This window comes from Rosa chinensis, chromosome 5 (assembly GCF_002994745.2).
Source record: "Rosa chinensis cultivar Old Blush chromosome 5, RchiOBHm-V2, whole genome shotgun sequence".
In the NCBI taxonomy this organism is placed as follows: Eukaryota; Viridiplantae; Streptophyta; class Magnoliopsida; order Rosales; family Rosaceae; genus Rosa; species Rosa chinensis.
This window is the reverse complement of record NC_037092.1, coordinates 47789831-47815173: the sequence shown is the minus strand read 5'-3', so window position 1 is coordinate 47815173 and position 25343 is coordinate 47789831. Positions and strand designations below refer to the sequence as shown.

Here is a 25343-nt window from a genome sequence, read left to right as displayed (position 1 = left end):
TGGGCTTTGCGCATGGATCAGCTACAGTATTGAGTATCGTAAGGGATTAAAAAAAAGAGGCCTGCTATTGGTAATATATGGACTGAAAGTGTACGTAATGATAATCTGCTATAAAATTTATTTATTTTCTCTTACAGATCCAGTAAATTTGAAAAAAAGGTAAAAATCAATTCGACAGCATGTTCGTAGTGTGTACATTTTATTTTCATCCATGACTCATGCATCCTTGGACTTTTTCACACAACACACTCAATTGTCTCGAAACCCAACCCACGGCCTATCAACGTGTTGTCCTATTACTCACTCTTCTTCCGTTCTCCATTGTTGGTTTTTATTCTAGGGTTTCACCCTCCCTCTCTGAATCCCAAAAGCCATGGCCGAGATCATGAACATGCCCGTCGACTCCTTGGACCGCCGTCGCGACCGCAAAGACAAGTCTTCCGAAGAGCCTCCTCAATCCTCGCCTCCGCCGCAACAACAACCACCACCACAGCAACAGCCGCCGCCGCCTCCTCCTCCCTCGCGAAGACGCGACCGCGACGAAAAGGAGAGAGGAGATAGGGACCTCGACCGGCAGCCTCGCCGTCCGGACTACTACGACCGAGGAAATCGCTCCCCTCCGCCTCCGAGGGAGAGAGATAGGGACAGGGATTACAAGCGGCGGGGAAGCCTTAGTCCACCGCCTCCGTATAGGGACCGCAGGCACTCGCCGCCTCGGAGGTCGCCGCCGCCGCCGCCCTTTAAGCGGACGAGGAGGGAAGATGGAGGGTACGACGGCCGGAGAGGGAGTCCCAGAGGTGCCTTTGGACCTGGAGGTGATAGGAGGTCAGTAAGCTTTGGCTTTGTTGATTGAGTTTCGATTTGTTTGTGCTTTGTTTACTCTTCTACTGAGAGAATCTGAGGACATTATGACCTTGATAGTTCAATTTCTTAGATGCAATTGAGTTACAGCAGCGTTGGTCTTAACACCGGAGATTATGATCTAGGGATTTGTATCAAGTATAAATATTGTGGAATGGGGTTTCCTTTCACCTTTTCTTTTAGAGGAGTTGAGGTTAATGTGGTAGGATTTGGTCCTTTTTTCTGATTTTACTGTTCCTCCCTTGTCACTACAGATTCACGTAATGAAATACAGTATAATGTTTGATTTAACGTTGTTTGATCTGTTGATGGCATAGGTCTGGATATGATTATGCAAGTGGATATGAGCGGGAGGTGGGGGCTAGACCTGCTTATGGTGATGACAGGCCTCATGGTCGTTATGCTGGACGCTCGTCTGGTGGCTATGGCCCTTCTGGTAAACTGCCTAATTGTATTTAGTTTATCTATTCTTTTAAAGTTAGGATTTGAATTGGGTCTCTTGTAGCTAAGATGATGAATTTGTATTTACCATGTGTTTAGTACCCAATTTAGTGATTGGAAGGATGTACAATGAGGTATGGTATGCTAGACACTCCTTATTGTTTCTATAGTCATTTAGGTTTCCTTGGGTGGTAGACATGGATTGAGGATTTGGTCCTTTGGGATTGACGCTTTGAACTTAACATGAGTCTGACTTAGCATGCACTTGATAGAATCTATTATTTATTAGGTAAAGCTAGTTCGAATCTCTATCTCGTTATGCTTGGAAATATGAGAGGTTAAGTGCTGAATATGGTTTAAAATCTTTGTAATTAACCATCTCATATCACATGTTGTTAAGGAAAGCCATATATGTTGGTGATTTTTGTTAGCTGATTTCATGACACGAGAGAAATGATACAGAGGTGATTGTTGTTATGCATCACTGCAGTGTTGATATAATTGAAAACTACTGCTGTAGTCATCTGATTTCTCTTGATTTTAGGGATTCCTCTCTTTTATTATGCTGGACAAACTAGCTGCTGTAGATTGATGCTTTTCTTTGTTCTTGAGGTTCCTGGTTCTGTTAGTTTTACAGTTCCTGATTCCCTATCAACCTCTTCTTTATTTTCTCTTGACTTGATGAGTTCATGTTTCTCCTTAACCAGTGACAGGTGGAGAATTTTTTCATGGCTTACTGTTGTAGGAAGAATAAGGTTTATGTATGTGTTTACTGACACTCATTGGGAGAGATTCCTTGTATCTTACATTTTCTTCAATATATCATTCTTGAAATATCTGAAGAAATACACGGTTGGCCAAACATGTTTGTTTATAATTTATGAAACAAGTTGATGATCACTCTATTCAGAATATCAAATTTCTCCTCTATTCCAGTTTTCCTCATTATTAAAGCTTCATGTTTTCTTCTAGTACCGCATGCGACCAACAGTGATCTGAATTTGGTGATCTTTAAGTATTAATGATTATCTATCAATATATTGAATAAAACCCAGCTAATTTTCCCAAATTATCCTCAAAGAGGAGAATTTTTTTTATATCTGGCATAGTGTCCTTATACCAATTGACTTCAGCCATTTTGGTTAGGCATGCTTGACTATATTGGACACATTAAAACAATTTTCTATAACTTTTGTACTTGTTATTGAGTTTTGTTAGAATCTTTCTCTGTTTGTTTTACACGTTTAATGAGAGCATCCCTCTTAAAGTTCTTTGGAGTTTGTATGAGGTATAGCTTGATAAGTATTTTTGCTGTCCATTATTATTAAGGAGTTGAAAATTAAGTGTCATATTTTCAATGGGTTTATATGTGTGTGTGTCTTCTGTTCATCTTATTGGTTACAACTTTTCAGTTCTATGTGGCTATGTTTTAAGTTTGATATTCCATGAATCAGAGAATCTCAGTATTTTCCTTCTTTCCAGACTGGGATTCAGGACGTGTTGGTTTTGGTGATGCTTCCAGCACTGGGACCACTCAAAGGTTAGCTATTGTTCGTTATTTTTATTTCTATTCAACTTGTTTTTTTTTTGGTTGTTGTTTTTGTTTTGTCCGGTATGTTTATGATGTTATTATGTTTTGCAGAGAAGGAAAGGTTAAGTTATTTGGTTTATCCTTGATAAGACAAATGCTGTTCTTTTTATTGTTTACGTACTTATTTTTGATTATTTTCTTTTTACATGTATAACTAAAGAATTTCTGCAATCGAGGATCTTTCTTATTAAGAAGTATAATTAAATCGACATAAACTGTTCATATTTTCTAGAAATATGACATACCAATTAATATTTTACAGAGAAGGGCTGATGTCATACAAACAATTCATCCAAGAGTTGGAAGATGATATTTTGCCAGCTGAGGCTGAGCGCAGGTATGGGATTTGAGTAGTTGAGATGCTCCAGAGTTCTATTATATGCATCAAGTTTTGATATTGTGTAGAATAGGCCGGTAATCACCACTTACTAATTATGCAGATATCAAGAATACAAGGCAGAGTATATTTCTACTCAGAAGCGAGCTTATTTTAATACTCATAAAGAAGAGGAATGGTAATAATTATTTCACCTTTTTTTTTTTTGTCGGTTAACTTGTGTAATTTTTTAACACAATTAGCTTGTGCCTGTAGGCTAAAAGACAAATATCATCCCACAAACCTACTCACTGTAATTGAAAGGTGAGCTTTATTTACATTTCAAGGAATTTGTTTTTTTTTTTCTTATGCTGTATTTAAGCTGAGGAAGTTTTGTAGGTCCAAAATTTTTTCTTGAATTGTCTCATTTAGTTGGGTGATTTGACTCTTTGTTTTATTGGAACCTTTGGATTAAACCATTCTTTTGGATTTTATCTCTAGGAGAAATGAAATAGCACGGAAAACAGCAAAGGATTTCCTGCTTGAACTGCAAAGTGGATCCTTGGACTTGTAAGATACTGAACTTAATAGTATATCTTATGCCTATTATATCAGGCTTGTAGATTTATTGGTCTTTTGGATGCAGAGGCCCAGGTGTCAATCCCTCAGCTCCAAATAAATCTGGACATACTAGTGAACCAAATTCTGATGATGAAGCTGATGCGGATGGCAAGAGAAGACGGCATGGCAGGGAACCAAATAAAGAAAATGATCTTATTTCTACTGCTCCTAAGGCTCACCCAGTCAGTTCTGATCCTAGACGTATACAAGTTGACATTGAACAAGCCCAAGCCCTTGTCCGCAAACTTGACTCGGAAAAAGGAATTGTGGAGAACATTTTATGTGGACCTGATAATGACAAAATGAACAGGGAAAAATCTCATGGTGGTTCCACTGGCCCTGTTGTTATCGTACGGGGTTTGACATCTGTCAAGGGCCTTGAGGGTGTTGAGCTACTGGACACCCTTATTACTTATCTTTGGCGCATACATGGTGTAGATTATTATGGGATGATTGAGTCAAACGACGCTAAAGGTCTCAGGCATGTGAGAGTAGAGGTAAAGGGTTCCGATATAGGTAGTAATGGAGCTGAGTGGGAAAAGAAATTAGACTTGCATTGGCAAGAGAGATTGCATAGTCAAGATCCCTTGGAAATAATGACTGCCAAGGAAAAGATAGAAGCTGCTGCTGTTCAAGGCCTAGATCCCTTTGTGCGGAAGATTAGGGATGAAAAGTATGGCTGGAAGTATGGTTGTGGTGCCAAGGGATGCACTAAGCTCTTTCATGCTGCTGAATTTGTACACAAACATCTCAAGTTAAAACACCCTGAGCTACTGGTGGATGCGACTTTGAAAATGCGCGAGGATTTATATTTCCAGAACTACATGAAGTATGTGATTTCTTTTAACAAAAAATGTATACAGTTGAAAGCATACTTATCTTTTCGAATTGAAACTTTAATGATGAGTAATTGTTATCTTTTTCTCTTCGCATATACTAGCCTTAGACCTGTGATGAATAAACGTCAAAGAAAATAAAATTTAACGTTCAATTATAATAAAACTAACCTTCAAGCCATTTCTTTTTTTATCCTTTTAAACTTATTTGGCTTGACTTTATAGTATAGGTAGGTAGATAGATATACTATAATAATTTGAATTCATTTACAGTGATGCAGAGGCGCCAGGTGGAACTCCTGTTATGCAGCAATCGATACTGGTATGGTTCTTAAACTAATCATTTACTTTAGCGTGGCTGCTCAAGTGATATTGCTGATTTATGAAATGTTCATACTTGGGGAACAAACCTGTTGCATGATATCAGGCCCCCTATGTCATGCAAGGTTGAAATGCCTGGAAAAGCAGAAATCATGCTGCAAAATGCCTGAATGGCAGAATACATGCCATCCATTGTCCTTTTGGTTAATTAAACGGGTTGAATTTGTTACTTTTTTATTTTTGTTATGAAGATTACCTGTGTTAGTATAATTGGAAGGTTGTTGTGAGATGATGCTTATTGTCAGTTAGTTGTTTGGTTATGGGTGTTCTTGCAATGACTCCCATTCTTCACTTTTGATGGGGATTCCTCTCCAAGATATATTTGTTGCTGTGATTGCTTGGCTTCAACTTGTATCTTATTTTTTATTTTTAAAATATAGCTTTTTGTTTATTATTGTTTTTCGGTGAAATATGTGTAAATGTTTATATACATGTTTGCATGCATAACAATTAGTGTAAGCTTCCGTACAGGTAGGGATGTAGTTTTTGTGAATCAGTTTGTCTACACCTGCTTGTGTATAAATAAACACATGAACCAAGAATGCAACAATCACTAACAAAAATGTTTCATCAAAGTTTTTCAAATGTTGTTCTGCTGCAAAACATTAATTAAAGTTGGTTGAGGGTTTGCTCCATTAGCTATGCTCTATAGATTGCCCTGCTTATTTATCAAATCTTATTTGTCATTTAGAGGGACAAGCCACAGAGACGTAGGCCGGGTATGGAGAATAGATTGAAAGATGAGCGTGGTAATCGGAGAGAACGCGAAAACCGAGCTAATGGTGGTGAGAGGTATGATAGGTCTGAGAATATGCAAGGTGAATTCCAGTCCAACAATGATGGTCAAGATGGAGGAAATCATGATGAACCAATGTATGATAATTTTGGTGGACAAGGGATGCATGCTGGTCCTCCTTTCCCATCAGATATACCCCCACCACCTGTATTGATGCCTGTGCCTGGTGCTGGGTATGTTGCCCGTTGAACACTTTCTATTCTTCAGACTTAAGTTGTCACTTGCCTTTTCTTTTCTGTTCTCCCTTATATTATATTGTTTTCATATTATATATTGCTCTTATTGCAGTCCTCTCGGGCCTTTTGTTCCTGCTCCACCTGAAGTTGCAATGCAGATGTTGCGAGAGCAAGGTGGTCCTCCACCCTTTGAAGGCAGTGGTAGAAATATGTGGCCTGGACCCCAAATGAGTGGGCCAGCCCCAATTCTTGCTTTGTCTCCAGCTTTTCGACAGGATCCTCGACGTTTAAGAAGGTAATTTCTGTGTGAGCCATCATCTCTGGTGCTCGTTTCTTACTGGATCTGTGCCTTAGCATTTCAGCTAAACTGTATGTTGAGGTTATTAGCTATTTCAGTATTGGTTCTTTCCACAACTTTAGGCGTTTAGGGAATTAAGAAATTTCATTGGTGCAGAATAGGGAACGGCACATAGGAAATATCTCCAACTGGTACTACTAGACATTGAACAAAAATTGTTGTTGAACATGACTTAAATGAAATAAAACTTGACATGTGTACCAACCCTTATTTTGGGTGGTGGGTATATGTTTTTTGCGATGGTTGGCTTTCTGGTGGTATTATGTAAGCAGTGTTTGTGAAGTATTTGATGTGAATGTTTCATTCTCTCTGTATTGCCTGTTTTAAGTTTTATTCATGGTGTCTGTTATGATGCTGAAAAAGAGTGTTTCTTTAGATACGTGACCTATGGAACTATGGGCTTAAGCTTACAATAAGTGATACCTGGTCAAAGTATGTAGATGGAGATTAGAAGTGACTGAACGGTTTATGGAACCATTTTATAAAGTTTTTGTGTATACATGTTGGATGGAGTTGGGCCGAAGCTTAGGCATGTTAGTTGGTGAAGAGGTGCTTGATTGCGATTAGCTGGTTCCTATGTGGAGGTGTTGGTTTGATATTTTGTTGCCATCCCTTTTCCCAGTGTTCTAATCATTGGTAGGTGTTGTATAGCTGAAGATGAGGGGAGAATGTGGATTGGGGAACTGCTGATTGGGGGTGAAATTTTGGTTAATTAATTGTACTTGACTGGTGAGGATTGGCCAATTCTTTCTGATGGTGGGTGGTTGCACTTGGGGGCTCCTCCTATGGGTAGATCCATGTAAAGTGTTTTGGATGTGCGAGCTGGAAGCACAGTAGGTCAATTATTTTCAGTTGTGTTGCTCTTGGCATGGAATGATTTCTTAATATTTTGGGTTACTGTTCCATTATCGTTTTATATGGTGCATGTCAGCTTGGATTATAAAATGTTGAAACCTGTTTGGGTCATTTTCCAGAACTGTATCTGTGGTCATCTTCCTACCTGCTTAACGGAAACCTGTGATTGCTGTTTGTTCGGATGAAACCTGTTTTGGCATGGTGGTAGTGTTGCGATTTTGAATGTAGGGTATATATTCAGGGGTGGAAATGTTTTGCGATTTAGTCCGTGTTAACTCATCCGGCAGTCTCTTTTAGGTTTTCTTTTCCCCTCCCAACTGTTGGGTGAACGTTTCACTGCAGCTGCCCTGGCAATTTCTTTCAATTTTTTATTTTTAATAGAACAATTTTGGCTTCACATGGTTTCTAGCGTTAGCCAGAATGCCCTTTATGTTTTTGTTTGCTATATAGCCGGCTGTAATAAGTAGTTGACTTTCAATTTGTGCAGTTATCAAGATCTAGATGCACCGGAGGATGAAGTCACAGTGATAGACTACAGGAGCTTGTAGATAGTTTCCAACTGTATAAGTGCAAGTTGCTTCCCGGTGAAGGCAAACTCTTGTACGGTCCGCCAGGTTCGACATCTGAATATTCACTGTATCGTGACTGCAGATCCAAAGTTTGTAACCATTAGGATGTGATCCCTGCGACTCACTTTGAATATACTCAGTTTTGTTGATGATGATACTTCCTGCTAAGATAATTAGTAAGATGTGCTGTTAGTGACGTAACTCGTATTCTTTTGCTCCCTTCAATTCTGAGTTTCTGACCGGTAATTTATTAATGTTTTCCGGGTGGGATATTGATGGGTCTCTGAAAGTATTTGCTTATGGTTGTAAATTGGAGTTGTGGACAACAGATTATAAGTGACTCTGCATTTGTTTTCTTTTTTTATTAAATTGTCATTGACTAATAATCAACTACAGAGATAAGTCCGGTTCATTTGCGACTTGTCCAATTTTATTTTTATTTTTTTCTCACTAGTATCCTCCTTTTCTTTTTCTATTGTCATGAAATGAAATCACCGTTGTATATGATCAGTATTTGTACTCTCTCTCTCTCTCTCTCTCACTCTGCGCGCGCGCACACGTACATAAATTTTTAGGTACTCTAGTGGTCTCTTAACTATCCATGCGTCAGCAGTGCTGTTTGTGATGGTCTTTATAATGCCCTCCTCCTTAACTGTTGAAAGTTTTATGTTGAAGGTGACCAAGTTAATTATAGACTATCAATAAGAAATGTGCTCTGTCTTGGCATCTTCGTACTCTTGTAAAAGACATCATGAGTCTGGCTAGCAATTTTGAAGCTATTTCCTTCACTCATGTTTCTTGAGAAGCCAATTTCGTTGCTGATGCTGTTACAAATATGGGTCACAAGTTGTCTACACCCATCACTTGATCAAAGAAGTTGCCTTTCTTAGCTTTTCTTGTTTTTAATTTTGATCAATTTAGTTCTGGTTGTAGTAGGGTTTTAAGTTGAAATTTATTTAGGATTAAATTCAGTTTAGTCCCTCAAATTTTAGGCCAAACATCAGTTTGGTCCCTCATCTTTTTTTTTTAATCATCCCTGATCTCTCAAATTGCATCTACTTCGTCCAAAATTTGAATATGGCGCCAAATGTGACGTCATCTGTTGAGCTGGAGCAGACAAGGAGGTCCCACAGGAAGGGCATAATGGACTTTTCGTATTTAATCTAATTTATATTTTTTCTCTCTTATTTTCTCTCTCTTCTCTCTCTTGCTCTCTCTCACTCACATCTGAAACAGAGAGAGGAGCTCTCTCTCTCTCTCTCTCTCTCTCTCTCTCTCTCACTTATTCCCAGCCACCGTGAACACCGGCTGGCCACCATGAGAAGCATCCGTTCCCAGCGGCGCCACCACCGCAGTCGTCACCATCCCCGCCGATTTTTCTTCGATTATGTCAGCAGGGTTAAGATGTTCATGTCCAATTTCGGGGAGTTCTTCGATCATCACAACCCACCAATCCAATACCTAACCAAAATGCAATGCAGATACCACAACCCAAAATTGAAGAAACCCACAACACAGAACCAAGCAATCAACAGCTTCCATTCAACAACCAACAAATTACATAAAAAAAAAAAAAAAAAGACAGAAATGAACCGAGCTCCGAGTTTAGCAGACACCTCCCTCGATCTTGCGGGCCTCTCTCCTCGGCTCCTCCCACCCCGATTCCTGTAACTTCATATTCGAATCCGTCATTTGGATCTCTCTCCAGTTCGGATCCCGGATCGATCCGTTTCGCCTTGTCTGGATGCTTTCTCGTTGATCTGAGAGCATCACTGTTTCCGCATACCGAATAGCTGCCGGGTCAAGTACCTCTGGGCTGCCTCGACGAGTCCAAGTCAGTCACCGGAGAAGAAGACGAGGACAACGCGTATCAAGAGGCAGAGGCAGAGGCGAAGAGAGAGGCTTCGACGGTGGATTTGATCGAGGCCTCCTGTTGCTCCAGTTTTGAGAGGGTGTGGAGTTTGGTCGAGGGTGTGGAGGTGGTCGAGGGTGTGAGCAGAGATTCATGGTGGGCAGCCGGTGTTCACGGTGGCTGGGAATATGTGTGAGTGAGAGAGAGAGAGAGAGAGCTCCTCTCTCTATTTCAGATGTGAGTGAGAGAGAGAGCAAGAGACTGAGAGAGAGAAGAGAGAGAAAATAAGAGAAAAAAAATATAAATTAGATTAAATACGAAATGTCCATTATGCCCTTCCTGTGGGACCTCCTTGTCTGCTCCAGCTCAGCAGATGATGTCACATTTGGCGTCATATTCAAATTTTGGACGAAGTTGATGCAATTTGAGAAATCAGGGATGAGTTTGATTAAAAAAAAAGATGAGGGACCAAACTGATGATTGGCCTAAAGTTTGAGGGACTAAACTAAATTTAATCCATTTATTTAACAAAAAAAAAAAAAATCCATATGTTAGCCCATTTTATACTTCCATCCATATATCTATGAAAATTGCTTACGACTTTAAGTGGTAGCTATGTAACATTCATATGAGAAAAATTTTAAAGGTAATATAGTATTTTCATTTATAGTTGGATGTATAATATATAATATATTGTACATCTATAACTAAAAAATATTCTGATATATAAAAGAATGAAACTAACATCCATTTCGTTCTTCACTGTTCTCAGGATTCTCGGGGGCAATTAATTTGATTACTTTTGTTTGTGTTTGGTTCTTTTTCATGAAAATGTTAATATTTATTAATCTGCGTCAACTAATGAGATAATTTTTTTCTCGAACAATTAATGGGATTAATCAAGGTGGCGGTAGATAAATGATAAATCTAGATATTCATCAAACTTCAATTCTAGCTTTTTTATTTTTTTTTATTTTTTTAAAGAGGATCAAAGGGTTTCAATTCTAGCTTCTTTTTTTTTTTGTTTTTTTTTTTTACAACATAGTTTAATTTAACTCACTGAAAATTGTAAAAAAAAAAAAAGGTGTTTTACAATTTTATCCCTATTTTAATGGAATACTTCACAATAGTATTAAAAAAGCTAACAGAGGGAGAATGTAGGATACCACTAGACTCCCTAAAAATTTGTAAATAGCAAAAAGTGTATTTCATGATAGTTCAGCTACCATATGAGGATATTACCGTATCTCAGGTAGCATTACAAACATTCTTAGACTATTTACGAGAAAAATAGTTCAAGTGCTTCTAGACCTGGCAAAATACAGTGTCCTGTTGTATTAAGTTTATTTTGTATATATATCGTCGAACGCGAAAACAAACTGTTAAGCTAATTGTTAAACCAAAATTTACATATATATGTTTTCCCCTAAATATTGAATTTAACTTGTTTTTGAGTCTATTTTAGCTTTCACTAAATCATTTTCTTATTTATCTAGGAATATTGCAAGAGTAAAGAAAACACCAATTTTAGGCTTTGAAGTGGAGAATTGGAGCTAGGAAGAATGACGGTCACATGTGGAGCAAAATGTTAAATTCCAAATTCCGGCGAGCCACCACAAATGGCGGCCTACCACCACTCATGGTGGTGCCATGTATTTTCTGGCTATATTCATGGAGGAGCAAGGAGGAGGAGTAACATTGTACCTATTCCATTATACATTCATCATCATTCTATCACAACCAAATCCCAAACATTTTGGTTCAAAATCAATTCCATCCATTTTCCCATTTTTTCCACACTATCTCAACTCTCCATATTACCCGAAAGTCCATCATCATCATCACCCAAAAATCTTCCATGTTTTAGGGTGTAATCACCATCTTTTCTCCATCATTACCTATCCTAACCTACACCATCACTCCTATACTCTTTTCTCTTGATTTTGGGATCTATTACCACTTTCATACTCCACCTCCATGCTTCTTACAAGGCTATGACTATTTTCTTTGCCTTCTAATCACCATTTCACTCCTCTCTCTCCATCTATTTAAGCACCTCTTCTCACAAGGAGGAAGACAATCACCCATACCACCCATTGCATCTCTTTTCTATCTCCATCTCCACCACAAAACCTCCATAAGTTAGAATCAGAGGATTACCAAATATTGTAACCCGCGCTTAAATTAATCAAATTATTATTTTTTGTACACGTGTCTGCATTTATTTGTTTTTAGATTCCCGTGTTTACAAATTGGCACGCCCAGTGGGACCTCTTTGCCTCTCATCTCCTTCTCCGTAAAACTACTTCAACCAATCCGTTCGAGCAATGGCTTCCAAGAACACTCGAGCCATCCCGAAAAACAAATCCAAGACAACGACCTAGAAATCAAGCAGCAACTCATCTGATCACGTCACTCGAAGCATGGCAAAGGCTCAACCTACAGAATTTGTGGTTTTTCCTTCTAAGCCTCGCCAGCCAATCATCACCCTGAAAAGTTTAGGGGCAGGGAAGCATGTCCCTTGAAGTGAAGAGAGACAAGCTCCAAACACAAAACTAAGGGAACAATTGTTTTCGCCTGCCTTAGATGATCACTCAAGCACGGGATTGTACAAGGGGAGTTCTGATGCTGAAGAAAATAACACTTTTGGGATGCAGTCAGATGGTGCGTCTCACCCCTCACTAATGCAAGTCATGATGACGGGGGTAGCCACGCTCGAGGAGTAGATAGCTAATATGATAGAGGCGGTTCAAAAGCTCACCCATACTGTCGAAGAAAAGGATATGCAGATTGCTCAATTTTGGAGTAGGCTCGAGAAACAAAATGATGAGGACTCTGCTAGGATTCCATACAAGGACTATAAAGACAAACAAGAAGAAACTTCAAATGATAAGGACAGTGAAGGCCTACTTGGTTCTTTTTCCGTCCAGCAGCTACAAGGCATGATCAACAACTCCATTAGAGCTTAATATAGAGGTCCCTCTCGTGATTCTCTCACATATTCCAAGCCATACACAAAAAGAGTAGACAGCCTGAGGATGCCATATGGGTACCAACCGCCCAAGTTTCAGCAATTCGAGGGGAAGGGCAATCCAAAACAAAATATTGCTCATTTTGTTGAGAATTGCAACAATGCTGGAACGAAGGGAGTTCATCTTGTTAAGCAATTTGTATGTTCATTAAATGGCAATGCCTTCGAATGGTACACTGATCTGGAACTGGAGTCAATCGACAGTTGGGATCAGATGGAGCGTGAGTTCTTGAATCGTTTCTATAGCACGAGACGCACAGTGAGCATGATGGAACTTACTAGCGCCAAGCAATGGAAGGACGAACGCGCAGTTGATTACATCAATAGGTGGCGTTCGTTGAGTCTCGATTGCAAAGATCGACAGTCAGAAGTATCTGTAGTGGAAATGTGCATCCAAGGTATGCACTTTGATTTGCTATACATCCTACAGGGAATCAAGCCCCATATGTTTGAAGAGCTGGCTATGCGAGCACATGACATGGAGTTGAGTATAGCTAGCCACAAAGGGAAGAAGAAGAAAATTGTTGACCAAAGGAAAGACAAGGGCTTCGGAAGCAAGGCACTGAAGAAATCTACAAAAGAATCGATGGCCGTCAACATTGCCCCAGTCAAAATCTCTACACGAGATAAGGAGGTTAAGAAAGCAGAGCCAATTTGGACCTACGATAGAACAAAGCGTTCGTTGAAGGAATGGCAACAAAAGACATATCCCTTTCCAGATTCTGACGTGGCAGGCATGTTGGAAGATTTACTTGAGAAGAAGGTGATAAAGTTACCAGAATGCAAGTGGCTTGAGGAAATGCATCGTGTCAAGGAGCCGAAATACTGCAAGTACCACCGGATCATCAGTCACCCAGTGGAGAAATGCTTCATTCTGAAAGATTTAATAATGAATCTCGCCAAGCAAGGAAGGATTGAGTTGGATGTCGACGATGTTGCTGAGGTAAACTTTCACTACCATCGTGTTTGGGTCATTTGAGCCCGGCCCTGTTGCCTTCTCTTCCAATGAAAGCACCATATCAGCTTTCGAGAAAGCCATGCATAAAGTCAAAGTTAGAGAAAGTCAAGCCAATCGAGAAATCAAGTCTCTCACCTGTTGCTACCCCTAACGTTGACTCAGTTGTTGATGACGAGGGATGGATACTTGTCACTCGAAGGAAGGCACGCAAGAGCCCATCGCCATGTTTGCCTATCACTTGAGCAAAATGCAAGCAATCACAAGAAAGTCATCAGCGTCCCGAAAAAGAAGGGACAAGATTTTTCAAAGAGAAGGGCGATCCTTCTGTTCGAAAACCCCATAGTGTGGTTTCATCAATAAAAGTCTTGCACAAGAGAGGCAACGAACAAGAGAAGGTGAGAGCTGCCCACATGATAAGACTATGAAGCAGCTTGGCATCAATGTGGAAGAGTTGTCTCAAAGCCGTCTCATGATTCAAGGCTTCAACCAAGGGGGGCAAAGAGCCATAGGGATGATCAGAGTCTACATATGACAATTGGAGAAATGATGTCGAACACTTTGTTCCACATGATCGATGCGAAGACCTCCTACAATTTATTGTTAGGACGACCGTGGGTTCACAAAAATGGTGTCGTCCCCTCCACTCTTCATCAATGCTTCAAGTTCTACAATGGCGGAGTAAAAACAGTGGCAGGTGATACTAAACCATTCACTGAAGCTGGATCTTACTTTGTGGATTCCAAGTTCTACAGGGATGATGAAATAATAGAGGAAGTTCTCCCAATTAGAGTACCCTCTACAGGGAAGACTGTAGAAGTGCGTAATAAGGAAGTGGAATCCAGCGTGGCAAGAAATCGCAATGAGGAACCACATAAAGTTTCGTTGGAAACTAATGTGGCAGCTTTAAAGAACAAAATCAACTCCTCTTCTCCAGTCCTTCGTTATGTGCCAAGGTCTAGGTAAAAAGAAGGGGAATCTTCTTTTATGGAGGCAAATGAGCAAGAACATCCACGAAAATTAGATGAAAAGGACGTCAAATTACTAAAAGAAACATCAACCATACTGTTGACAAAGTTGAGCAAACACAACGACGATTTCAGACAGAACTCCTTCCTCAAATTGAACCTGATGTTGATAAGTTGATTGTTGCAGGTTTCATTAGAGAGGTTCAATATCCTAAGTGGATTGCAAATATTGTTCCTGTCAAGAAGAAGAACGGACAACTCTGTGTATGTGTGGACTTCCGCGACTTAAATGACGCATGTTCGAAAGATGACTTCCCTTTGCCCATCATTGAACTCATGGTGGATGCAAAAACAGGCATGAAGCTTTATCCTTCATGGATGGGTCATCTGGATACAATCAAATAAGGATGGCCTTGGAAGATGAAGAGCTTACTACATTCCGCACTCCCAAAGGCATTTATTGCTACAAAGTCATGCCATTCGGGTTGAAAAATGCCGGTGCAACATATCAATGTGCTATGCAGAAAATCTTTGGAGACAGGCTTCACAAGTACGTGGAATGTTATGTTGATGATTTGGTTGTCAACTCAAAAAAGAGGACAGATCACTTGCAAGACCTAAGAAGGGTGTTTGATAGACTACGCAAATACCAGCTCAAGATGAATCCTCTTAAATGTGCTTTTGGCGTCAGTTTGGGCAAGTTTCTTGGATTCATTGTGAAACATAGTGGCATTGAAGTGGATCAGTCAAAGATTAAGGCCATTTAAGGCATGCCTGAGCCAAGAAATCAACGTGAGTTAAAAAGTCTTCAAGGATGACTCGCCTTTATTAGACTGTTCATATCTAACCTCGTAGGTCGTTGTTAGAATTTTAGTTGACTTCTGAAGAAGGATGTGCCTTTCGTATGGGATGAAGCTTGCCATAACACCTTTGAAAGCATAAAGAAGTACTTGGCAAACCCTCTAGTGTTAGGTGCTCCCATCCTTGGGAAGCCGCTTATCCTCTACATTGCTGCTCAAGAGCGATCACTCGGAGCACTCCTAGCCCAAGAAAATGAAGAAAAGAAGGAGAAGGCGTTGTATTACTTGAGTCGAACTCTCATAGGACCGGAATTGAACTATCCACCGATAGAGAAAATTTGTCTCGCACTCGTCTTTGCCATCCAAAAGTTAAGACATTACATGCAAACTTACACAGTGCATCTAGTGGCGCGAGCTGACCCAGTCAAGTTTGTTATGTCACAACCAGTCTTGACAGGGCGAATGGTGAAATGGGCACTACTCCTCAATCAGTATGAAATTATCTACATACCGGCCAAAGCGGTTAAAGGACAAGCATTGGCTGATTTCCTAGTGGACCATCCTATTCCTGCGGATTGGGAGATTTCAGATGACTTGCCAGATGAAGAAGTCTTTAATATAGAGGTCCTCCCTACTTGGCAAATGTTCTTCGATGGGTCCTCAAGAGCAGATGGGGCAGGAGTTGGTGTGGTCTTCATTTCTCCACAAAGGCAGATATTGCCTTATGCCTTTATTCTTAGTGAACTATGTTCCAATAATGTTGATGAGTACAAAGCGCTAATTGTGGGACTACAAACTGCAGCTGAAATGAAAATCTCAAATCTAGAGGTGTATGGAGACTCGAAGTTAGTTGTTGATCAATTACTAACTATCTATGAAGTGAAGAAAGAGGATTTAGTTCCTCATTTTCAGCTAGCCACACAACTCTTAAAGGGTTTTGATGTTGTCACACTGACGCATGTACCAAGAAAAGAAAATCAAATGGCAGACGCTTTGGCCAACTTAGTAGCAGCTTTGGCATTATCAGAGGATGAAATCAGACACCTTCCAATCTACCAACAGTGGGTCGTACCGACAATCTCTGAGCTTTGGCATGAAGACTCTAATGTTATCTTTGTTTACGTGATCGATGTTGATGACTGGAGGTACCCATTGATTGATAATCTCAAGCGAAATAAGCTTTCTAATGACCCAAAGCAACACTCAGACATAAGACGAAGAGTACCACGCTTCTTCTGCTACAAGGAGATTCTTTATCGACGATCATTCGATGGATTACTTCTTAGATATCTAGGGAAAGAGGAAGCTGCTAAGGCAATGGAGGAAGCTCATTCAGGAGTATGCAGTGCTCACCAGTCAGGTCCTAAGCTCCATTTTCAAGTGAAGAGGATGGGTTACTATTGGCCCACCATGGTTAAAGATTGCATGGAGTATGTACAAAGGTGTCAAGCCTGTCAGTTTCATGCAAACTTTATCCATCAACCACTAGAGCCATTGCATCCAACGATTGCCTCCTACCCCTTCGATGTGTGGGGACTTGACGCGCAACAACACTTGGAATGCTACCAAGCTCGAATGTCACAAGCTTTCAACAAAGGGGTTTGACCCCGATCCTTTCAAGTTGGTGACCTAGGGCTTGCTGTGCGCAGACCTATCATCATGACACACAAGACTAGTCCTAAGTTCAAGTCAAAGTGGGATGGACGTTATGTCGTCAGCGAATACATGTTTTTAAAAGAGAGTTTCTAGTGGTTTCCTTCTTTTATCGTCTGTTGAGGGATTGGGGTTCATACTAAATTGTGGAGTTGATTTTGAATTGCTTTAATTACTCTTGAGTTGTGAAATTGTCAAGCATGCGGGTTTGTGTCATTTTAATTGAGATTACTCATACGAGCTTACAAAGCTTACCGGGTTTGTTGTTTGCAATCCTAATGCACTATTCCATGGTGTAGCGGTTATTCCTGCAGGTGAGGATCACCAGGGCTGAGTACAAGGCGTAGTTGCAGCAGTTTAGGTTCAGAACCTATTTTTGTTAGTGTACTGCTGTTTTTGGTATGCTCCTTTTAAAAAAAAAAAAAAAAAACTGATTTTTATTGGATTAAATAGGAGGGGTCTCCCTTAGTACAATATCATGTATACATTCTGAAGTTGAGTTCAACCAATTGAAACATAGATTAGATTCAAAAGCTAAGCTTGCTAATCGATGCGCTGCTCGGTTACAACTTCGGGGAGCGAAGCATATACGGACCTGCTGCAAGCTTTGGATGGTAGCCTGGATGTCCTCAATTAAAGTCCCATAGTCTGTGAAACTGGAGAAGCACTGCAAATGTCTTGAACTGTAATCTGACAATTAGTTTCAATAACCACAGACTGGTAATTTCTCATCCTGATAAGCTCCAGACCAGCCTGGATAGCCAGAAGTTCAACATGGAGAGCAGAACTCACAAAGTGGACAAGCTTCTGAAATGCAGCTATTACTTGGCCACTAGAGTTTCGGAGAATGCCTCTAAGCCTACCCTTAGTTAGTTGAGGCACAAAGGCCCCATCAAGATTCAGCTTTAATGTTCCTGTAGTTGTAGGCTTCCAAAGTTGTGTACGAGTTTTCTTTGGTAATTCATCACTAGCCAGTGACCTTTGGAATTCCTCTAGCCAAGTCATACAATTGAGTAAAATATTTGTAGGACTCCGAGAAGTACCCTCCCACATTTGTGAGTTACGGTTTGTCCACAGTCCCCATATAAGCATCAGTAGCTTTTCAAAAGTCTCCAACTTAAGACTCAGTGCTCATTCCAACATCCATTTTTTGAAATTTATTTGAGGAAGCAAAGAATTCTGGAGATGGAAAGGAGCTTGAGATAATAGAGTAGATGCTATAGGGCACTTACAGAAAATATGGGAAGTGTCTTCCAGCTGATGGTTACACAAAGGACACATGATCTCTCCTTCATAGACTTTAGACATTAGTCTCTCTCTTGTAGGTAAAAAATCACAGCAAGCTCTCCAAACACATATTTGCACTTTGCCAGGAACTTTAGCCTTCCAAAGTCTCCTCCACAACTCTCGAAATGGATCACCACCAGATGATGATGCAAGAACGTTGCCTAAGACTTGTTCTCTAGCCACCTTGTAGGAACTTTTGACGGTGAACTAACCTCTTCGTTCCAAGCCCCAGAACTGCTTGTCAGGATTATGTTGTTGACTAAGAGGGATACTCAGGATTTTAGTAGCCACCATAGGGTGAAAGACAACATGTACCAAGTATGGTATCCACTGCCTATTGTGGGAGTCAATAAGGTCCCCGACATACTCAACTGGAGAAAGTGTAGGCCTTTGTATAAGGAGCAGCGAGCAGTTAGGAACCCAATGATCCTGCCAAATGTGCACTTTCGTGCCATCACCAATTCTCCAACGAGTTCCTACCCTCAACACTGGTCTTCTTGCAAGAATACTCCTCCAAGAGAAGGAGGGAGCATCCCCAAGCTTTGGTTGCCAAAAATCACAACTGGGAAAGTACTTTGCTTTATAAAGTCTTGCAATAAGTGAAGTATGATTAGTGACCAACCGCCAACCTTGTTTAGCCAACAAAGCAAGGTTATACGCATATAAATTTTTAAAGCACATACCTCCATGTTTTGTGAGACATAGCCTCTCCCAACTTCTCTAGTGAATTTTCTTTTTTACATTTGTGTCACCCCAAAAGAAGGAAGCACAACTCAGAATTACACAACTCAGAATTTTAGCTTTCCAGCTTTCCAGTTTCTTGGATAATTTCTCCTTGATGTAGTGAAAAATTTGGGTTTTTGATTTACTCAGACGCATTGGAAGGCCTAAGTATCTGTCATGCTCCTCCACACATTCGACCACCAATAAGGAAGCAAGAGCAGCTTGAGTGTCAACATGAACATTCCGAGAAAAAACTACACTATTTTAAAAATTAACTTTCTGGCCAGATGCTCTTTCATATGTGTTCAAGATATTTCTGTACGTGAGGCATTCCTCCACTATAGCTCCCCCAAACAAGAGACTATCATCTGCAAAGAATAGATGATGCAATGTAGGAGCTTTTGGGCACATTTTCAAACCCTGAATAGCACCAGAATCAACAGCTTGTGATATTAAAGCATATAGGCCTTCTGCACACAAAATAAATAAGTATGGTGATAGGGGGTCACTCTACCTGATGTCTCTAGTGGGGTGAATATGCTCAGAAGGTTCCCCTTTCACAAGAATAGCATAACTTACAGATGAGACACAATTCATAACCATAGCAATCCATTTGGCCGAAAAACCAAGCTTTACCAACATAGCATGTAGAAAAGGCCATTCCAACCAATCATAAGCCTTACTGATGTCTATCTTAAGAGAGCCTCGTGTCTTAAGTTTATGCATGAAGTGAGCAGCCTCAGTACCTACTAGAGTATTGTCTGAAATTAATCTGCCAGGCACATAGGCACTTTGAAGTGGAGAGATAATGTCGAGGAGCCATTTTTTCAATCGGTTTGCAATGACCTTAGAACTAATCCTGTAGATTACATTACATAAAGCTATAGGTCGAAAGTGTGAGGCAACAATAGGAGTCTTTATCTTTGGAATAAGGCAGATGTAAGTAAAATTGGACTCTTTCCAAATCTCACCATTTTCCAAGAAATTACGAATAGCAATATAAACATCCATACCAACAATATGCCAGTATTTCTGGTAGAAGAAAGGAGACATACCATCTGGTCTGAGACTCTTAGAAGGATGCATTTGGAACAAGGCTGCTTTTATCTCTTCATCTGAGTATGGTAAATTCAAGTCCTCATTCATAACTGCTGAGACTTTCATTGGAGTAGCACGAAAGACCTTAGATATGGCAGTATCATCTACACCTTCAGATGTGAAGGTCATATTGTAGAATTCAAGTAAGAGCCGGTGAATTTCTTGTGGATCATCAGTCCATTCCCCAGCCTCATTCTTCAGGCCACGAATAGTATTTCTGCTTTTCCTATTAGATGCCTTACGATGAAATTAAGCAGAATTACGATCACCATCCTTTAACCATATTGCCCTTGATCGTTATCTTCAGTATCTCTCTTGCTGGGATAGTAATTGACTCTGTTTGACATGTAGCCTCCTTTGCTCTTCATACTGCCAAGGATAGTATGGTTGTCTTATTATATCATGCAGCTTTTCTTGAACCTGATGGAGCTCATTCTTGTGTCTTTGAAATTCAGTAGCATGCCATTGCATAAGCTTCTGACCCATAGCCTGTATCTTAGAACCCAACTGCTGCAGCATATTTCCGGTGAGTAGAGAAGACCAGTTTCTTTTGATGATCTTCGTACACTGCTCGTTGCCATACCAGATTTCCTCAAAACGGAAACGCCTACTACATTTTCGATACTGATCATGCTCAACATGTACTTCAATCAACAATGGATTGTGATCCAAGTCTGAAGGAGGCAAAGTTATTGTTCTGCATAATGGGAAAAGATTTTGCCAAGAACTTGACTGGAAACTACGATCCAGGTGTTCCTTGCAAAATTTGTTGAACCAGGTATATCTACAGCCATAGTATCCCATGTCTACAAGTCCTACTGCCGCCATAGTGTTCCGGAATTGCGCCATTGCCTCAAGTGCCCTAGGAGGGCCACCAGACTTATCAGTCGTGGTCATTAGCTCGTTGAAATCACCAGCCATCAACCATGGCAACCAGCATGCTTCCGCAGCTAGGGTTTCAATCAAGGACCACGTTTTATGTCGATCTTCTCGTGCAGCAAAACCATACATTCTGGTGAATCTGCACACTTCATTCATTCCAACCTCTCTTACCTCTACATCAATATGATGTGCAGATTTGGTGCGAAGATCAACATGGAGTCCGAACTCCATAGTAGAGGCAGCCTCTGTGACTCTGGTTCCTTTGGGACACAAATGTTATCCACAAGACCTAGCCGTGCTGTCAAAGAGTTGATCAGTTGAGGCGTTGCTAGGGTTTCAGCCAAGAAGATGAGAGATGGTCTCTTAGCATGGACTAAATCGATCAATGCACGTTGGGTTTCAAGGTTAACAATCCTCTGCAATTCCAAGTGAGAATGTTGCCTTGTAACATGGTGGCCAGGCCGACGAAGGTAGGCCGTAGAGGCGTTGTACTAAGAGGATGGCGCTTAAGGCGTCGTACCAAGAGGACGGTGTTTTTTTATTTTTTGGTATGCTCCTAGCGAGCTTTTCCATTTGTAAATCAGTTCTCTTGAGTTTTGTAAACACTTGTTGATGTGATATTCGACTTAAGTGATCGAGTCTTTATTGACGTTTTATTGTTGCTCAGATTTAATTGAAAAAGTTTTTAAGTATTTCGGGCATTTGGTTTAGTTTTCGCGTTTCGGATTTGAAATATTTTTATTCGAAATTAAGGGCGTGATAGAAGTAGTGTATGAATCATATGATTCATGTGAGCTTTCATTATGTTGCTTTGTTTAATTTGTTTTTCAAGTTTTGCTATGAGCATGTGTTTTAATATGCAGCCTCAGTTGTGCTGCTTGATCTTGCTTTTTTCTGATTCGTTTCTTGATTTGTATTATTAGGTCATTTGCATTGTTCACTTTTAGTGTACGATAATTATTTAAGAAAAATATTGCGTCTTGTCAATCATTGTACTTGCAGCTCAATGCTGAACAACAACGAATAACAAATTGTAAGAGGAAAGGTAAGTAAATATCAACCGATAACTTGCTTTAATATATCAACCAACCATGTTAAACATATATAGGAAAGATTCTTTCACTCTGTTTTGGGATTAATCATTAGTTTATGTTTCACTACAGGTCATTGCAGGTCATGTATTGTGGTAATGTGCTAAGTTGGTGTTGCATATCGATATTAGGATTTGATTAGTAACTGATAAGTGTATATGTAGTGATATCACTATCTAGACCTTTCTCATATCACTTTGTTAGTCTATTAAATTGCAACTTCTCTTGTTTACTGCCACTGATGAGGAAGTATTATCTAAAGCCTTTCTCTTCATTTTTTCCCTTCAATCCTTCCCCTCCCAAATTTTGCTTCTCTTGTAAGACCCAATATGAACCATAGAAGCCAACAAAGTTGATCCCATAGTGGATCATAATTGACAGAATTAGTTGACAGATCTTTTGGCCTTATTTAAATTTGGACTTTAACCCGTCTCAAATTTTTATCAAGTTGACTGTTTGGTTTGTTATTATAGGTTCATTTAGCACCTGGATGAATTTTAATTTTCAAAATAATATCAAAAGATCATTAGAAAATGACTTTAAGGTGGTTGTGGGAATCAAGTATTATTGCCAACCTTTTCTTTCTTCATGTTTTCGTAAGTCTTTTAGCAAGTTTCTTTCTATCCATAAAGTAGTTATGTTATATTTCATGAAAAGGGCTGTATGCTTTTTGCTAACTATTATGATGATACTGGCAGTCCACTGTTATGGACTACGATGACACTCTATTTGCTTCTCAATGTTCATGGTGATTAACTCTTGTTTTGTTTCCTTTTTCCTATAATTGAGTTGGCCTTTTCTTTTATCATTATATTTGATGGAAGGCTATGTTTTTACTAGAAAATTTACTAGAAAATTCCTGCTTATGTCCAATCTAATAATATTGTTCTAAAAGAGTACTGACAATTGTATTGGTTGAAGATAATCTTAGTTGTTGGAACAAAGTTGCAAGGAATTAATTATAACACAAATGGTACTTAAAATCCAAGAAAGACATGTTGTGGTGCAATGGATACCTCTGGTCCAAGTCCCTGATAAGCAACGGCTAGGTACCATTCTAGAGTAGCTTGCTGTGGGTTTCTACTAAGCATATCTCTCTATTGAGAAAGTCATGGTGCTTTAAAGCGATGAAGACTAGGCTTAAACATTGGTTAGAACTTTTAGACTTTTGTTATAGAACTCTTTAGTTAAGAAAGAGCAATGTGGTTATGGTGAGATAACTACTCTCTACCTTGCCGGTTTTTGTCTTAGCGCGTTAGGCCGGTATATGATTGTGATAAGATGGTGTTTTTTGGTTTTCTCAATCATAGTCAATGTTAGGTTTAGAATTTTGGAACTAATGGATTGTATTTTGAATGATATTGATGCAATGAAATATTTGGCTTCATTTTGATGGCTGATTTTAGTCCAATTTTATGACTTTGTTGATTGTTAAATGAATGATGATGAAATGGTTGAAAAACAACATATGCAGGTTTCATTATATGTTGTATCAACAAAATAGAAACAGCAGAAACAAACAATGATCACTTGTTTCTACTTACTGCAAACGACATAAAAGTGGACTTGTAATCAATCTCAAACAACAGAATTAGATGGCTACTATATTTTTATTAACACTCACACAACAGAACTTAACTAAAACAATGGTTGAAAGTCCGAACAAACGATAGAAAAGTGTGACTAAATACTATTTCAGACAACAGAAATTGGAGCCCAGACTATACTCCAAGTGAGATTCAAACAACATAAAAGAGCTAAAATTGTAGCTGGAAATCAAATCTAACCACAACAAGCACAATTATCTGTAGTCCAAACAATCTCAAACGACATAACTCACATTATAAATGTTGTTGTATACAAAATCAATCGACATATAACTGTCATTGTGTTTTGAATCAGACAACAGAAACAAGTAAAACTCTGTCATGTAAGATTAACTACATCAACTGATATTTTGTTAAACTCGTCAATGAAGTTAATTTCCAACAACATTAATGTGTAGTAGCAATATGTTTCAGACGACAGATGGTCACTAATTCTTCAATATTGGGTACTTCAAACGACAGTACCTTAAATTGAATCTGTTGTTTGAGTGTATAATCAACGACGGAGAATCTCTATCGTCTGAGTGGCTTAGAGACGGCAGCCACCTAGACAACAGATTTTGACTTCATCAGACGACATATATGATCTATCGTCTGAAGGTTTTTTTGGCATAGTGATGTGTCAAAGCTCATTTAGTGTTGATATTTTCATTTGTACATCAATCATCTTCATGTTGTCTAAACGTGTCAAAGCTCATTTAGTGTTGGCACCAACTTTTGTTAGAAAGTCCTCATGAAAAAAAAAAAGACTTTTGATAGGAAGCAGCCCTCATGCAGCCATGCCTGTATGTAATTAGTGGAAGTCTGAAGCGGGAGATCACAATCAATAAGGGGCAATAACATTTGTTAGGAAGTCCTAACAAAAAAAATAATAAAAAAAAAAAACTTTTGAAAGGAAACGGCCATCATGCGGCCACGCCTATCTATACTATTATTAAGAGAAGAGATTTTGTTAGCCAAAATAATTTTTTTTGACATATTTAACCCTAAAAGATTAAAAAACTTTGAGAATAAATTAAATCACAAGGGTAAATATGACAATTACAAAATATATTTTTATTAAAAAAATGATCTCACAATCCCCACTTTTCTCTCACTATTTTCTTTCTGCAATAACTGTTTTATTTCATTTATTTTCTTAAAATAAAAAAAAAACAAAAAAAAACTATTACACATGCAGAGCATGTATTAAAAATGCTAGTATGTTATTAATGGAAGTTTAAAGGGGGACATGGTATCGAAACTACTCCAACAAGTAGATAAAATAATACTCTACAATATTCATACTCATGGAGCCAACATGAGTTCTTCCTCCAGCCAGAATAACAGGCTATAATCACGAACATCAAATTTAGCTAATTAAGTTTCATTTTGAGCAACAAGAAGTCTTTATATGGGGCGCAGACTCCTCTTGATTAACAAATTAATTACTGTCAGTTAGGTAGCCGAACTAATATTGTGGAGGTCATGGGTTCAAATCTCACTGCCATTAGGGGTGAGGTGGGGAGTTATATTGTCGTCCAAAATAAAAAATAAAATAAAGTAAAAAACTGATTACTTCGAAGTTTGAATCAATCCAACTTAATAACATGAGG

At 39.2% G+C, this 25343-nt stretch overlaps 3 protein-coding genes across 3 annotated transcripts; all 3 read left to right on the top strand.

The window, feature by feature from the left end:
* The first annotated feature begins 244 nt into the window (after positions 1-244).
* LOC112202899 (serrate RNA effector molecule) lies at positions 245-8257 on the top strand. The gene is made up of 12 exons (XM_024343956.2): positions 245-825; positions 1179-1297; positions 2785-2842; positions 3156-3230; positions 3334-3408; positions 3486-3533; positions 3711-3779; positions 3856-4659; positions 4940-4988; positions 5739-6016; positions 6132-6314; positions 7720-8257. The coding sequence occupies exons 1-12, from the start codon at positions 374-376 to the stop codon at positions 7778-7780; spliced, it is 2271 nt and encodes a 756-aa protein (XP_024199724.1). The 5' UTR covers positions 245-373; the 3' UTR covers positions 7781-8257.
* Positions 8258-12691: 4434 nt separating this feature from the next.
* Positions 12692-13663, top strand: LOC112203961. The gene has a single exon (XM_024344856.1). It carries the CDS (start codon positions 12692-12694, stop codon positions 13661-13663), a length of 972 nt encoding a protein of 323 aa, XP_024200624.1.
* Positions 13664-14188: 525 nt separating this feature from the next.
* LOC112203960 lies at positions 14189-15012 on the top strand. Its single transcript, XM_024344855.1, has 2 exons — positions 14189-14582; positions 14795-15012. Exons 1-2 carry the CDS (start codon positions 14189-14191, stop codon positions 15010-15012), a joined length of 612 nt encoding a protein of 203 aa, XP_024200623.1.
* The last annotated feature ends 10331 nt before the right edge of the window (positions 15013-25343 follow it).

Coding starts and splice junctions, on each gene's coding strand:
- LOC112203960 (XM_024344855.1), top strand. CDS start 14,189: ATGTCGAACACTTTGTTCCACATGATCGATGCGAAGACCTCCTACAAT. Junction 14,583..14,794: donor CTCCTCTTCTCCAGTCCTTC/GTTATGTGCCAA, acceptor TGATTGTTGCAG/GTTTCATTAGAGAGGTTCAA.
- LOC112202899 (XM_024343956.2), top strand. CDS start 374: ATGGCCGAGATCATGAACATGCCCGTCGACTCCTTGGACCGCCGTCGC. Junction 4,660..4,939: donor TATTTCCAGAACTACATGAA/GTATGTGATTTC, acceptor ATTCATTTACAG/TGATGCAGAGGCGCCAGGTG. Junction 6,315..7,719: donor GATCCTCGACGTTTAAGAAG/GTAATTTCTGTG, acceptor CAATTTGTGCAG/TTATCAAGATCTAGATGCAC.
- LOC112203961 (XM_024344856.1), top strand. CDS start 12,692: ATGCCATATGGGTACCAACCGCCCAAGTTTCAGCAATTCGAGGGGAAG.